The sequence below is a fragment of the Camelina sativa genome, chromosome 2 (genome assembly GCF_000633955.1).
Source record: "Camelina sativa cultivar DH55 chromosome 2, Cs, whole genome shotgun sequence".
In the NCBI taxonomy this organism is placed as follows: domain Eukaryota; kingdom Viridiplantae; phylum Streptophyta; class Magnoliopsida; order Brassicales; family Brassicaceae; genus Camelina; species Camelina sativa.
This window is the reverse complement of record NC_025686.1, coordinates 24,557,792-24,573,359: the sequence shown is the minus strand read 5'-3', so window position 1 is coordinate 24,573,359 and position 15,568 is coordinate 24,557,792. Positions and strand designations below refer to the sequence as shown.

Below are 15,568 nucleotides of genomic sequence, written 5' to 3'. Positions count from 1 at the left end.
AACTATCTTTGTTCAATCCTCATATATTTTTTTTTGTTTTTTTGTCGTCTAAGATAACACACATTAACACGTTTTGATTTAAAAGCAAGGTCTTCGTTGTCCATATATTCTTTTAAAAAAAAATTAACAATTAAAAAGGTCGTCCGAGACTAGAGGGTGGTTCGTACTCAGACAATTAACAACTACTAGCCGAAATCTATATACTGTTAATTACCGTCCAATTAATGCAATTTGTAAACCGAGGGACACGTGTATCCAAACAATAAACATCACAACTCTCCCAACTACATTAGTCATATTCTCCAATTCCATTGGAACACTTTTTATTTCTAATTAATGCACTGTCCACCGTTTCCTATTATAGCACTATTGTTGTCTATCAATTGTCGTAGGTTTTAGACCTTTATAGGATAAGTAGGAAGCTGAATTTATTATTGTTATAAAAAAAAAATGTTAAGCGAACAAGAATCTGAGTTTTAATATGTAAGCCCGGTTATCGGGAGGCCTTAGATTGAACCAGCTGGGTTGGTGATTCTGATTCATATGCGCGGAGAAAGAAGCTTGTTTCTCAAGTTGCCAAGAAGCTAGAGAATTTTTGTGTTTTTTTTACATTGAAGAAACAGAGGTTTGAGAATTGTAAAGAATGCACATTTTTTTTCTTTTTTTTTTTGCAAAACTGGATACGAAATCTAGAGGTCTATTTATAGAGAAGCTATAGACTACTTTAACACCAACCTAATGTAATTACGAAATCTAAATCAAAGTGAAAAGAAAAAAAAAACCTGAAAAGGAAAAACAGAGTATTTTCGAACGTATAAAGCTTAGGACAAAGTAATAATGAGCTGCATCAGTGATTGAGAGTGTTTTGAATCTTAATAGGTAGTGCTCTTCTATAGTAATTAACCCCACATTGGAAAAAGTCGGTTTTGCATCTCAAGTCTTGAGAGTGTTTTCAAATACTCTAGCTAGCACCTGATCACTTGATAGGAATCCTCGTTTCTGTTTTAGTTAATTATGTTGGTCATCGTAACATTTTTTTTTTTCCGTTAAGAATTGCAGAAAATATACTGTTCTTTTACAGTAGCTGAGCTTACAAATAATAGTGAACTATTTGAAGTAGAGAAACACATGTTTGAGTAAAGTCAAGAGAAGGGATTAGTAAAGTTACTAACTGGATGAGAAAATATTTTTTTATTTAACAGTAAATGGATGGGAGAAAACCATTCGTCAGCATGTCTTCTTCGTATATATATACACATAGTGTGGTTTAGTGTTCTTTTAGGGTATTTTACTTAAATATTATTGGTTACTTAATTATGAGAACGCTTCACTTTATGATCATTACGTTCGAGTGCGTTGGAGGAAAGATCTAAAGAGAAGATGACTAGCTAATTAAGAAGGTACTATTATCATATCTGAACCACGTTAATACAACACATGAAAGGAAAAAGATTACAAAGCATCGAGACAAGCAAAGGCATGGCAAATATCAGCTTAGGTAGCCGTGTTTTATTTTACTTATGATATTCAAAACCAAACTCTTCAGGCAAATGATGAGGTAAGCTTCCATTTCACTTGATGCTGCAACAATACAGACGATCAAGAGTATAAATAATTACGTCGTTAGAAAAAACTAAATCATATCGTCTCAAGATCGAGTAACTAACCAAGTTAACAAAAAAAAAGGAATATATATTGGAGAAAAATATTACGAGTACTAAAAACTTACGTGGCGCAGTTAGTGCTGGTGGAGATGGGGTAGGGAATGCTAACACCACACTTTCCAGGAAGGCTTGAGGCTAGACTTGGGTTAACGCCCTTGGCAGCGGACTGTAAGCATCGGCAAGCTTGTTGGCGGTCAGGTGTGGTTTGAGCCATACCGTTCAACTTTTTGACTCCTGCACAACACGGAGGCGGCACCGCCCCACCTTTTGATAGATAGCCTCCACATGGAGCCAAGCTACTTACCACTGTGCCACATGTGATAGCTGCATCTACGGATGCAACTATGCACACAGTCAAAACAAGGCATGTAAAGAACTTCAAAGCGAAAGCCATATTGTATTTGTGCTTCTTTTTGGGTGATAACAAAATTAGTTGATTTTTTCTTTCTTTCTAAACTTGTGTTTTGATAGTTGGATGTGAGAAAGTTGGAAGGTGCTGATGGGTTTATATAGGGATTTCAAATAGGAAAATATATGATGACTAAGTAGGTTTGTTAGTAGTTGGATTTGCATTTACTTCATTCATTCCTTCTAGTTTCTTCTACTAAGCAGAGCATTAGTTTTGACAACAACAGAATAACAATGTTTAGTATGTATTTGTTTAAGATTACAAATATATCTAAATGTTACTAGAATTCAGTAGTTCTTTTTAACGATTTGGTTATCTTTAGATATAATAAGCGTTTTGAGTGATGCTTCGAGAGTTAATAATATTGCTTGGGAAAATAAAATAGTAGAACGAATTGCGATGAATTTTGTAAAATGTACCTTCAGTACATTATCAAATAACTTTTTTTTTTTTGGTTTCATACACAATCTTTGACTTATCAGCTAGTATTTGCTATTAGTTCGTGCTATGTGAATTAATATTGAATACCGACCCATTCAATGCAATGTGTAACTGAGGGACACGTGTACCCAACACTAATAAACATCAGATATCTCCCAACTAGCCCCATCACATTCTCTAGATCCATTGGACCACCTTTAATTTTGCTAGTATTAATTAATTTAATATGGTCATAAGATCAGTGAAAAATTGCACTTCAAAAACTCTAATAAAAGGTGAATAAAACTTACCCGTGGATAATACATGAACACTTTTAAAAATGATTCTAACAGTTTCTTGTGAAGCATAATATCAAAATTTATTAATTAGCCTGGTGAAGAAAGCCAAAATAATGTTATTTGCATGAAATTTGGTTAATTAGTCATTGTTCTAGTACAGTATGGGGCAGAAAAAGATTGAGCACGGAGTGATTAATTAGTTGTTCAATCTGAGATGTCGAAGTTGTTTGCAGTTGATAGTTGGTGCGTAATTTGAGATGTGGTACCCATCACCAAAAAAAAAAAGAAAAAATTGAGAGGTGAAATGTGAGTATGTGACTTGCGTTTACATGCATGTTTCATTTTTTCCCCAAAGAAATTTCTGGATAAAATTATAAAAGATAATTTCTGAGTACGATTCTTTGAATAAATAATCAAATACAAGAATCTTCTAATTGCACAACCATTTGTTTTCTAAAATTCTGGTTTTTCTATTTCTCTCGATTGGTCATATCATATCATATATATTCATATATATATTTAAACTATTTATTATAGTAATGGGTAACTATAAATATTGATTTCAGAACAATATATGCTCTCGAAGAGTAAGTATTAACGTAACTTTAATACAATGGTAAGGTAATGCATGTCTCACATAAACAGAAGTATGGAAAGTCGAAACAGCTAGCTCTCTCATAATATTTAGCTATGTTATAGTTATTTTTACTATCTTTTTTAGTATCAAACAATTTACATTTGTTACATGTTGTGTATATCTTAGAACAATTAAGAAACTTTTATTATTTTTTAAAAATATATAAGATGGAGACCATATCGTAATAACTGAATATCATATTTCCTCTGTTTCATTTTAATTGGTGTTTAAGATTTTACACACAAATTTAAACTCACATAATAATTTTCATTTTAATTTATCTTTTTAACATAGCAACATTATTAAGTAAACTGAATCCAACCAATAAAATAAACATATTGCAAAATATCAATGGTAAAAAAAAGACACATGTAATTTTTCATAAAATATTGAAAATAATGTTTAAAATGAAATAAAGAAAGAAATTATAAAACATCACTTGAAGTGATGTGCAGAAAGTAATATCTTTGGAGTTTTAAAAATTTTGCAATTTAATATAAAATATATATAAAATTACACTGGTTATCTTAATTTTATTTTAAAGATCATGATATCATCTTAAAATTGATATGAATTAATGATGTTTTACAGAATTTAAATATTGAGTTGATAAAAACCTTAGGAACAGAATAACGTGAAATAATTATTACATTAGTGTCGGCAGAGGTTTGTGTGGTTAAATTCATAAATTGAGACTTTCAACCACGTACCAGTGTACTATTATCAATCTTGTACGATGTTGTTTGACGATTTTTGGCCGATAGTATCCAAGACCATATATCAACCCTTCACGTTCAAGACTCTGTGAGACATTAGAGAAGCACCATCACATGCGTAGAACAAAAATAAAAGGAACTATGTATATGTGTAAGTATAAGCGATGCATGAGAATGCATGTGATTTCAGTGATTATGAGTTTGTGGCTAATAGAGCGATAGTGTTAATCTGTTATTGAGGGAAATATAGCATTCTATCATATGCACAAAAGACAAATTCGGTTTGGTTTGTACATCTCGCTTGAGACTAGTTTTGGTTAATGGTTTATTAAAAGACTCGAATTTTATCGCTCTATTATACTGACATATGATAAAACTTTTTGTTGTATACAAACGCATTTGTAATTTTGTATTATTGATTATATATACGAAATTTGGAAGAAAAAAACTCCATATAGCATCTATCTCATTCAATTATGTAGGAAGTTATAAAATGTGAACTTTTCTAAATCTAATGGCCATAGACAATGGCAGTTCATAAAAATCCATAGTTAGTTAATCTGAGATGGTGCTAGTTATAATTAGAGTTGTGTGATGTTTAGTGGTGGTTACACGTGTCCCTCAGTTGCACCTCGCATTAAATTTGACGGTATTTCACTATTTAATTTTATTCGCCGACATTTTATTTGATTATGTACAAATGTACAATGAAGATACAATTTCAACAACGTCGCTCAAAACATGTATGACCAATTTTTAAAGGGAAATAAATCCTTTTTCTAACAGTTTAGATACATGAACGTATCACTTTTTTTTTGTACATTCTGAAATTATTTTATTGTTTATATATGACTGAAAAAAAAAATATTCTAATTAGTGGAAGAAACTAGAAAGAATGAATGAAATAAATGCAAACTTTTTTATCAAAAAATAAATGCAAATCCAACTACGTACTACTAACTAGTAACTACCCCTACTTAGTCATCATATTTTCTCCCATGGCCAAACGAAATCCCTATATAAACCCATCCTCACTTCCCATTTTTCTCACATCCAGCAACGAAAACACAAGCTAATAAATATTGTTATCATCTATCACCCAAAAAGAAGAGCATACACAATGGCTTTCGCTTTGAGGTTCTTTACATGCCTTGTTTTGACTGTGTGCATAGTTGCATCCGTAGATGCAGCTATCACATGTGGCACAGTGGTAAGTAGCTTGGCTCCATGTGGAGGCTATCTATCAAAAGGTGGGGCGGTGCCGCCTCCGTGTTGTGCAGGAGTCAAAAAGTTGAACGGTATGGCTCAAACCACACCTGACCGCCAACAAGCTTGCCGATGCTTACAGTCCGCTGCCAAGGGCATTAACCCAAGTCTAGCCTCTAGCCTTCCTGGAAAGTGTGGTGTTAGCATTCCCTACCCCATCTCCACCAGCACTAACTGCGCCACGTAAGTTTTTAAAATTCTCGTATATCTCCTTTCCAATATTATTTTCCAACTTGGCTAGTTACTTGATCTTGAGACAATATGATCTAATTTTTCTAAGGACGTAATTATTTATACTTTTGATCGTCTGTATTGTTGCAGCATCAAGTGAAATGGGAGAGCTTTACGTCATCATTTGCCTGAGGAGTTTGGTTTCGTATATCGTAATAGTAAAATAAAAGTCGGCTATCCAAGCTGATATTTACCATGCATGTCTTTGTTTGTTTGATGCTTTGTTGCTTTTTTATGCTGTATACTTGTATCTTACATGTTCAAGATATGATAATACTGCCTTATTAATCATCTTCGCTTTATATATATCTTTCGTCCAACTCATTCGAACGTAATAATCATATAGTGAGGAATTCTATAACTAACCAATTATATTAAGTAGCTTCTAGTATTGGAGTGGATATACAAAATTGTGACACAAAATACTATTTGGAAATTCGATGAAGAAAGGTTTTACTAATGTGAAGCCGTCAAATCGAACGTTAAATTTAATACATGACAAAAAAGACAACAACAAAATTTAGTATGTATAAAATTGTAAATCAGTAATCTAAATTTAATTTTAAAAATTCTTATGAAAAACAAAATTCAGTTCAATTTTTTATTAAGAAAAAAAAAAAGACTAAATGAATTTGGATACCGTCCCATAGATACAATTTCCACCTTCTGCACCGTCTTCGTGATATTCGTCACAGAGGAAGAGGATTCTTCAGTTTCGGTGAATTCACTGCTGTATTACCAGAAAATTTGAGATATTCAAAAGGAAAAAATTGATACAAAGTTCTTATAGTGATAACTGGTAAGGGTATATCGAAGATTCAAGTTCACTATTGAATGGCTGAGGAACTAGAGACATATGGAATGTGATATTTCACAAATTATCCTTAATAATAATATCTGTAGTCTTTTATCTCTTCAAAATATCAACTTGGAATTTCACATGTTTTGCTCTGTTAAGACGGCTCTGTTTATGGTAGCAACCTAGAGGCTGTGCTTGCTTCTAATAAAAAACCTCTTCTTTTGTATTTATCTTCATCGAATTAAATATATATGTTGTTTATTAGAGTAGCTATGTTTAAAACACACATTGGATCTGTAACTTATAATAAGTAACACTCCCTCTTATAAGCTGCTTCACTCCTTATTACATCTTCTAAAGAGATATTTATTAGACATTGACGTATAAGACTCTTTTGCTGGCAACAACTGTTCTGTTATTGACTCAAGGGTTGGCCGGTGGGTGGCGATTTCCTGTTGGGTTAGGTCCGGATGGGTGCTTATGCCACTTTTTTTCTTCAACCTATTTCCATAAGAAAGATGTTATAAACGATGCCTTATGTTTTTGAATGGGGTATCTGTAAAAATCTTGATCTCCTTACCCAAGTTGGTATCACTCTACCGTAATTCGGTTTTGTGATGATCTTTACAGGTCCAATCTTGAAATGGACTGTTACAAGCAAAAACGGAGGTTAGTATATAAGAGTGCAAAGAACCATGCCCTCAATTTATAACACATTACATAATACATGTAAACCTAACACTACCACACACACACACGAGAGAGTGAGTAATGAGATTACCTTCTCGGCATTCCCGAGTCATGACTCTGCTGAGAAAGAGGCAGATGATAAGGAGAAGCTTGATGATGATATCATGTCTTTTCATTTTTTTTTATAAGTTATAGAGAAATAGCTTATTGTTATCATATAGGATCATCATATATATATATTGGATGTATAGTTAACAAGGCAGAATAAAACAATTTTGTCACATCTAGTTGGTACTCTCCTTGGAGAACCGTGATGATTACTTGGCTTGAAGAAACATGGTGAGATTCTCTGGTTAAAATGTCATATCTTGGGATCCTATGCAATAACATTTCCACTTAGAAATTATAACGTCTGTAGAAATAGGGAAACGCATTACAACTTCTTTCATATTTCTTGTATGTTTCATTCTGTGCAGACCAGCCTTATTGCTTCGGTTTTTATGGACTATGACAATCTGATATTCATTTAGGTTTGATAATCTTTTTGTTGTATTTACCTTGTTGGTCGGTCCGAAATGAGTACATTTAGGCCCATACTTTCTTGGTATCTAATAAAAGCTAATTATCTTTTGGCATACAATTCAAACCATCTAGGCATACAATTCAAAAGATAATTATGGGCCTAGATGTACTCATTCTTAAGAAATTACATGGTTTGGTAATACTCATAAACATAACGGTAGGCTTTTACGGGTGAAAAAAACAAATCCATAAGAGACATACATTAACACAACTATATATATTATATATCGTGGTGATTTCGTAGTGGCTTTGATGATAACACCTAAATGATGACTTATGTAAAGTTAAATTAAAGTAAAATTGAAATGAAGGCCGCAAAATCTTGCCGACGTATAATACTACAGCGACTGTGAAGTGTGAACGTTCTCAAGTTAGAAGTAGCTACGTGACCAAGTTTGCTACTAAAGAAACTAGGTGCTTCCCCACGCAACGCGTGGCTTGTAGTGTAGTTGGCACTTTCTTGTTTTTTTGGTCGTTTTCATTTTCTCTTTTGTATTATTTCGTTTTAATTAGGCATATACGGACTTTGCCGTCACTTTTATTTATACACTATATGTTTATACCATTTCGTTCAGATGTGTATAATTGTGGCGTTTATTTTTTATGAATTATGAATATGTTGTTTCTTGCTTTTGAGGATCCAATCTTATATTGACTGATATTGTTTCCAATACATTTATTGCATTATAGATTTTCTAATTAACTACTTATGTAAACGCTTCATACGTTGATGTTGCAATAATAAGTTTTTTTTTTAAATATCTTCCGTGTAAGTGATTATGTTTGTATGCCCATGTTTTGGTCTAATATCAATAAGATTGTTTCTGTTTTTCTTTAGTTGGCTTTGAAACCAATATTGAGTTAAGCAAATAATGGGTCGAATTATGGTGTTAATAAGTAATATAAATTCTTATGTATATATATTGTATATATGTGACTATAAATTTAGCTAACTAAAAAATTATGTAATATTTAAATACAATTTTGAACATAAATATATATATATATATTTTTTATTTGTGGGAGGAATGTATGAAATTATTGGATAGAAGTTATTTTTGAGTTAAATGACCTTTAATGTCTTTAAAGTGAGTTAAATATTAATAAATTTTTATATGTGTCTTGACTTTTTTTAAAAGGAATACCAAGTGTTTCCTTCCAAATTTGAAGTGATATAGTATTTTAGTTTTCTTATATGATTTTATGAACTTCAATGTAAAAGTTTTTCAAAGTAATAAGTACACTCACTGATTGAATTATAAAATTTGGAGAAATGTTTATTTCGTTTAATCATCTGCTCTTTTAAATAAATTAAATAAGTATGTTGTTATTCCTACAAATAGGACAACATATATTATAGTTTAACCATGGAGTTAAGCAATGGAAATGGAACTTGTGATTGCAAGACAAAATGCTTATATGTTACACATTGATCGTTTAAAAATGAATAGGAACATCTAATTCTCAAATAAAGTTGATTGTTTTGTTAAAACCAACATATGTGAATTTAAATTTAACTATGCAAATTTAAAAAATAAATATGAATAGATTAGAAAGGCAAGAAATATAAAAGAATTTTTTTTTTATATAAATAAAATAAAAATTGAAAACAATGTTAAATATATATAATACTTTCTACATTAAAATATAGAATCAAACTCTTACAAGTTACAACATATATGAGATATATAACAACATTTGATATTTGTAGGAGAGGAGGAGAGAATGTTTACTATAAAATGATAATCCAAATTAGATAATGGAGATGAATCTTTAAAAAATAGAACAATGTAATATCTATATATATATAATACTTTCTAAAGCTATGCTCAGTTACTGTGATCTCAATATTAGATATATTATTCATATTAATCAGAAACAAAGAAGTCACGTTCGGAGGTTTTGGTGGAGGAGTTAACCAAATCTGAATTCTGGATAACCGAAATTAATATATCTAATACTCAATGATCAATCTCGATTGCACACTCTCTCACGTATTGAGATCAATGCAGCGTCCAAAGTCTAACATATGTCTCTGTTTCAAATCCACGTATTTAGCCAACCAAAATATGAATATAAGTTTAACCAACCAAAATAAATAAAAATATTAAAATTTAACCAAAAATAATTTCTCTTGAAAGATAATAAGTTAGTAGGAGGAATGAATTAATGTACAATTATTAGATAGGAGTTACATTTGAGTTAAATGGAGTTACATGTCTTTAATTATAAATACATATTTTAATTTTTTATAACCTAAAATAAAAGGAATACCAAGTGGCTGAATCAAAATTCACATGATTTGGTTGTTTGTTGATATAAACTCAACACTTACACATAATATTTCAAAATAAAAAATATTACTTTTTAAGTGACAAACTAAATTAGTTTTCTTATAAAATTATATGAATTCTTCAATCTCAATAATTTTTAAAATCCCAAGGATAACTTATATTTTTTTGGTTTTCACTCATCAATTTAATTTATAGTGCTAGATTTCATACTAATGGTTTCATCTTTAGAGAATTTAGTGAAATGATATTTTTAAAATTATATTTTATTTTTATATTTAAGTTCCAGTTGAATATGTTTTGTTTTTTGGATCATTTTTTATTTTGATTAAAGACACAAAAAACCAATTGTTTAATTATGTTCTTTTTGTTTTCAAAAACCTCAAATCATAAATATAAAAATATATATATATATTATATTGATATCTGCAGATTTAACAATTGAATCACAAAACAAAATAGTCTTTATAAATGGATAAATGGATAATTATATTGATCTTTAAATATTATATTGATCTTTATAAATTATTAAAAATGATACATGAATATGTGAGATAACCAGAGACATAATAGATAATTACATATGGATCATTTCAACTTTATGATCTTATTGTGTGGTGAATATTGTAAGGAAGTATGAAAATAATGACTTATAAGATGTTAATATAAAATAGAAAATGGAGATAAACATTTTAAAAGATTAAAATAAATATATAAGATATACATATCATACAAACTCTAAAACTAAGCTTTTACAATGATATTTGATTTGATTTTTTATAACCCATACAACAACAATAAAAAAAAAAAAAATACAAAACAAAACAAAACAAAACAAAAAAGAGATTTGAGAATAGTGGAAGAAGATGAGAGAATGAAAGAGTGATAGACTAAGAGAATAAGATAATGAGTATTTATAGGAAGAGAAATGATGAAAAATTACATTTAGAAAAATGAGAGTTACAATTCTAATTTATTGTTTTGTTTTAATACAATTGATTAATACAACTTAGTGGAGAAATAAAGTTAATGCATAATTTATAGGGAGAAGCTATAAAGATTTCAGTTTTATATTATGTGAGTTAAATGTGAAAATTAATTGTTTTAAATTTGTGTTTTAATATAATTTTTTTTTGTTAAAATTGTATTGCCAAGTGGACCAATAAGGAGAGACTGGAACTCTACTTTTATATACTCCCTCCATTTCAAAATATAGGATGTTTTAAGCAAAACACGCAGATTAAGAAGACTTNATTTTACAATGATATTTGATTTGAGTTTTTATAACCCATATAACAACAATAACAAACAAAAATACAAAACAAAAAAGAGATTTGAGAGTAGTGGAAGAAGATGAGAGAATGAAAGAGTGATAGACTAAGAGAATAAGATAATGAGTATTTATAGGAAGAGAAATGATAAAAAATTATATTTAGAAAAATGAGAGTTACAATTCTAATTTATTGTTTTGTTTTAATACAATTGATTAATACAACTTAGTGGAGAAATAAAGTTAATGCATAATTTATAGGGAGAAGTTATAAAGATTTCAGTTTTATATTATGTGAGTTAAATATGAAAATTAATTGTTTTTAAATTTGTGTTTTAATATAATTTTTTTTTGTTAAAATTGTATTGCCAAGTGGACCAATAAGGAGAGACTGGAACTCTACTTTTATATACTCCCTCCATTTCAAAATATAGGATGTTTTAAGCAAAACACGCAGATTAAGAAGACTTTACTTTTAACAAGTTCAACCAATCAGAAACAATACTGCATAATATAAAATACTAAATTAATCTAAAAGTTGCATTAAAATTTGAAAGCATCTTATATTATGAAACAAAAAACTTCTCCAAAACATCCTATATTTTGAAACGGAGGGAGTATATGATTAAGACTAAACCAGGTTTAATTGGTCGGCTTTGGTCCAGTTTTTGTTGGTCACACATGAGACTTATTTAGAGGGTAAGACTAAACCAAGTTTAATTGATTGGCTTTCTTAAGAATATATATCCTCACAGAACTTAAACCACTTGTTTGATTTTATTATGAATGATAAATAAAAATATTTTTAGGCTGCTGTTAGAAGACTATTGTTAATTGTGTTTTTTGTTGTTGTTGTTGTTGTCGATGTCTTGTGATTGCTTTGCACTATTGTATATGTCGAGGCGACGATCCTTATAACATGGATTAAAGTTTTTGTTTCATTATGTACTTTTTTTTTTCATATAATAATTCTGTATTATGTATAATGGTGACGACAATATAATCAAAATGATTAACGTGTCCTTTAATTAGTCATATGGCCCTTTTATACAGAAAAGTCTGGATCACACTGACGATGGCAACTTGATTTTAATTTGATCTCAATAATACAATAAATCAAAATCAAAATCAAATATCTTAATAACGATGTCAATCTTAAATCAATACAGATTTGTTGGGTTTTTCTAGCAATTTATCTGACTAAACCGAAACTAAACCGAGAATCTCTCCAAACCAAATCAAAAATCAAACCGGTTTAGCGTCAATATTTTTTTTTTTAACTTTTAAGAGTAAACTTAACAGAAAGTAGAAGAAGGTTCTCGAAACCTTATTGGTTTAGAAATAGTAAAGTACAGAAAAGGTATGCCCGTAGCAGACCCTAGCCTCCCTTCCCCCATCATCATCATCTATGTGTTCTTCTTCTTCTTCTTCATAATAACAAAACATCAACGAAAATAAAATTCTCAGAACCTTTTTTTGTTTTGTCATATTAAAAAAATAAAAATAAAAATCTCTCGATCAGCCATGGCTTCGCAAGCTAGCCTTCTCCTTCAGAAACAACTCAAAGGTACAACAACAAAAACCAATTGAAATCAATCTCTCTTTCTCTCCTCTTGTTATTGTAATTTTATTATTTTTTATATCTAAATTCGATTTTGTTGTTGTGGTGTTTCAGATCTCTGTAAGCATCCTGTAGATGGATTCTCAGCTGGTCTCGTTGATGACAAGAATATATTCGAATGGAGCGTTACCATTATCGGACCTCCTGATACTCTCTAGTAACGCCCTCCCTCTGCTTCCCCCTTATTTGCTTTTTAGAATTCTTGATTCATGTTTCATTGGTTTTTTAGGATTCTTGATTCATGTGTTATTGTTGTCTTGAGATTTGAACATTATAGATCACAGAATTGTATTGGATTTTTTTTTTTTTTTTTTTTTTTTTNTTTAATTCTTGATTTAGGTTTGTTCTTGTATAGTTTGATTCAATGATCTTTGTAAATCAAATTGCTTCTCAATTGGATTATATTGGATACAGATTTAGAAGCCTTGTCTGCAATGTTCTTTGTTCAAGATTTGCTTGTGCATATATATTGGTTTTTAGAACTTTGTGTTATTGCAGTGAAGGAGGATTCTTTAACGCAATCATGACCTTCCCTCAAAACTATCCCAATAGCCCGCCTACAGTGAGGTTTACTTCGGATATGTGGCATCCTAACGGTTAGTGTTTGTTCTCTCTGTAATTGGGGAAAGGATTCAAAGTAAATATATGATGAATAGAATATGTCTTAGTAGTACTTTGCCTTGAATGCGTTTCTTTTATATCTCTATGCTGCAGTTTATTCTGATGGTCGTGTTTGCATATCTATTCTTCATCCTCCTGGTGATGATCCTAGCGGTTATGAGCTTGCAAGCGAGCGTTGGACCCCTGTTCATACTGTATGTTTTAAAACTTTTTTTTTTTTGAGTTTGTTTGTTTCCATTACATGTCAGTGTTTTCCTTCAGAGTAGCAGATTCAGTTGCTATACTTTAATGGATCACTAGGTGATTTATTTAATGTCTCACATTCATTCTTATGCCACGGCGATAAAAATTGTGGTGTTTCAGGTTGAAAGTATTATGTTGAGTATCATATCAATGCTTTCTGGTCCTAATGATGAGTCTCCAGCTAACGTTGAAGCTGCTGTGAGTATTTCAGTCGCTCATCAGATCTAATGCACATAGCTTGCAATAAAGAGCAGAACATGCTTATGAATTTTTGTGTGTGTGTTTTTTCTCTTGTGTAGAAAGAATGGAGAGACAAGAGAGACGAGTTCAAGAAGAAAGTGAGCCGCTGTGTCAGAAAGTCTCAAGAAATGTTTTGAATCAGCTTCAAAACTGTCCACAAAGGCAAAACTTGTTATAACTCGGTTTACATCTCTTTTTTGTCACGTTCGAGAACTAGAGCGTTCTGAAAAGTGTTTGGTTGAGAAAAAAAGTGTTGTTCTTGAGAAACTGGCATTAAAATTATAAATTTCATTCGTTTAGAACTCTGGCTTCGTTGCTCTCTGATTTTGCACTGCTTACACTTCACAGTTTGTTCGTTTGTGCCATTGTGCTTGGAACGGCATCGTTTCCCTTATCATAGCTGCTTATATGCATTGTAACTTGCAAAGTTGTTGTCGTCATCACAACATGCATGCAGTTCCGATCCAAAGTATAAAAAATGCGTCATGTCATCTTCAATGTGAGTAGATTTAGGCCAAATTTCATTGGAAAGCAAAATGGGAGATTCTTAACCATCATAACAATCAGTCCATTTCAATGTCATTTGAATGGATTTGAGCCAAATTTCCTTGCAAAGGAGTACATCCTGAAGTCCTCTAAAACTCACAATATACCATCTAAAGAGTACTAGCTAGATCATTGTAAAAACAAAAGGTGAGAAGTTATCGGGTTGGAACATCTAGGATGAGCTATCAAAACTCTTTACAATAATGCAATGCTTGATTCAGAAAGTTGAGAGAACCGGAGATCTTCATTTTCGTGGAAGAAGAAGTAACTAAAAACTTAAACAATCAACAGTTTAAAGAAATATATCCCATTCATTTACAAAAGAAGTATATCTTCTTCTTTCTTCGGTCAATAGAACCAGTGAAATTAACAATGATCGGATATAGGTTGTAAAACTGAAAAATCATGTGCTTTTTGGGTTGATAAAACGTAAGTCATACTCTAAAGTTTTGGTTGGTGTTAACCAAAAGTAAGTCTTACTCAACTGAACAAATGTGTTTGTTTGATAAGATAGATATATCTTAATTAATTAGTTGATGTCCTTACAAATCTTGTAAATTAAGTGACTAGAATAACTAATCATTTGTAAGTGACTAGAATAACTAATCATTTGTAATGTTCTTTTGAAGACAATGTAAAATTAAAACATAAGATGGTGGATTTTGTGGATGGGTAGATGATAATAAGTTTGTAGACGAGTGTGGATGATGAAGGATTAAGGGATTAGATCATAGATGGTGGACGATACATGGTAGGAGGATGGTAGGATGGTGAATGATTGATTTGTGTGAACAAAGTGATTGACAAGTTGTTGGCTTGTTTTTTGTATAATGTAAAATAGTGTCGTCTTCGAGTTATATATAAGCAATTCGTAGATAAAATTACATATGTAAACAGTAAAAAACATACCAAAAAGATTTTCGAACTAGAGAAAAAAAAAGTAAATAAAAATTGACACGTCAGAAATGTTAGGTCAAACGTTGACGTGATTTAGTAGCTAACGTCAAATATTTTGCTATTTTA

At 30.7% G+C, this 15,568-nt stretch overlaps 4 protein-coding genes across 4 annotated transcripts; 2 read left to right on the top strand and 2 right to left on the bottom strand.

Annotated features, from left to right (window-relative positions):
* Positions 1,386-2,151, bottom strand: LOC104736560 (non-specific lipid-transfer protein 4-like). Its single transcript, XM_010456567.2, has 2 exons — positions 1,730-2,151; positions 1,386-1,581 (listed from the first exon to the last, which is right to left on the bottom strand). Exons 1-2 carry the CDS (start codon positions 2,056-2,058, stop codon positions 1,572-1,574), a joined length of 339 nt encoding a protein of 112 aa, XP_010454869.1. The 5' UTR covers positions 2,059-2,151; the 3' UTR covers positions 1,386-1,571.
* LOC104736551 (non-specific lipid-transfer protein 4-like) lies at positions 5,183-5,948 on the top strand. The gene is made up of 2 exons (XM_010456556.2): positions 5,183-5,594; positions 5,733-5,948. Exons 1-2 carry the CDS (start codon positions 5,266-5,268, stop codon positions 5,740-5,742), a joined length of 339 nt encoding a protein of 112 aa, XP_010454858.1. The 5' UTR covers positions 5,183-5,265; the 3' UTR covers positions 5,743-5,948.
* On the bottom strand, positions 6,647-7,340 carry LOC104736544 (CLAVATA3/ESR (CLE)-related protein 46-like). Its single transcript, XM_019232347.1, has 3 exons — positions 7,223-7,340; positions 7,022-7,089; positions 6,647-6,942 (listed from the first exon to the last, which is right to left on the bottom strand). Exons 1-3 carry the CDS (start codon positions 7,305-7,307, stop codon positions 6,865-6,867), a joined length of 231 nt encoding a protein of 76 aa, XP_019087892.1. The 5' UTR covers positions 7,308-7,340; the 3' UTR covers positions 6,647-6,864.
* LOC104736534 (ubiquitin-conjugating enzyme E2 7) lies at positions 12,634-14,317 on the top strand. The gene is made up of 6 exons (XM_010456537.2): positions 12,634-12,841; positions 12,950-13,052; positions 13,394-13,491; positions 13,610-13,710; positions 13,880-13,957; positions 14,059-14,317. The coding sequence occupies exons 1-6, from the start codon at positions 12,799-12,801 to the stop codon at positions 14,134-14,136; spliced, it is 501 nt and encodes a 166-aa protein (XP_010454839.1). The 5' UTR covers positions 12,634-12,798; the 3' UTR covers positions 14,137-14,317.

Excerpts from the sequence above, each read along its gene's own strand:
- LOC104736560 (XM_010456567.2), bottom strand. The coding sequence starts at position 2,058 with ATGGCTTTCGCTTTGAAGTTCTTTACATGCCTTGTTTTGACTGTGTGC.
- LOC104736551 (XM_010456556.2), top strand. The coding sequence starts at position 5,266 with ATGGCTTTCGCTTTGAGGTTCTTTACATGCCTTGTTTTGACTGTGTGC.
- LOC104736534 (XM_010456537.2), top strand. The coding sequence starts at position 12,799 with ATGGCTTCGCAAGCTAGCCTTCTCCTTCAGAAACAACTCAAAG. Across the intron at positions 12,842-12,949 it reads CCTTCAGAAACAACTCAAAG|ATCTCTGTAAGCATCCTGTA; the intron begins GTACAACAACAA and ends GTGGTGTTTCAG. Across the intron at positions 13,958-14,058 it reads CAGCTAACGTTGAAGCTGCT|AAAGAATGGAGAGACAAGAG; the intron begins GTGAGTATTTCA and ends TCTCTTGTGTAG.
- LOC104736544 (XM_019232347.1), bottom strand. The coding sequence starts at position 7,307 with ATGAAAAGACATGATATCATCATCAAGCTTCTCCTTATCATCTGCCTC. Across the intron at positions 7,090-7,222 it reads GACTCGGGAATGCCGAGAAG|TCCATTTCAAGATTGGACCT; the intron begins GTAATCTCATTA and ends TGCTTGTAACAG. Across the intron at positions 6,943-7,021 it reads GTAGAGTGATACCAACTTGG|GTTGAAGAAAAAAAGTGGCA; the intron begins GTAAGGAGATCA and ends TTATGGAAATAG.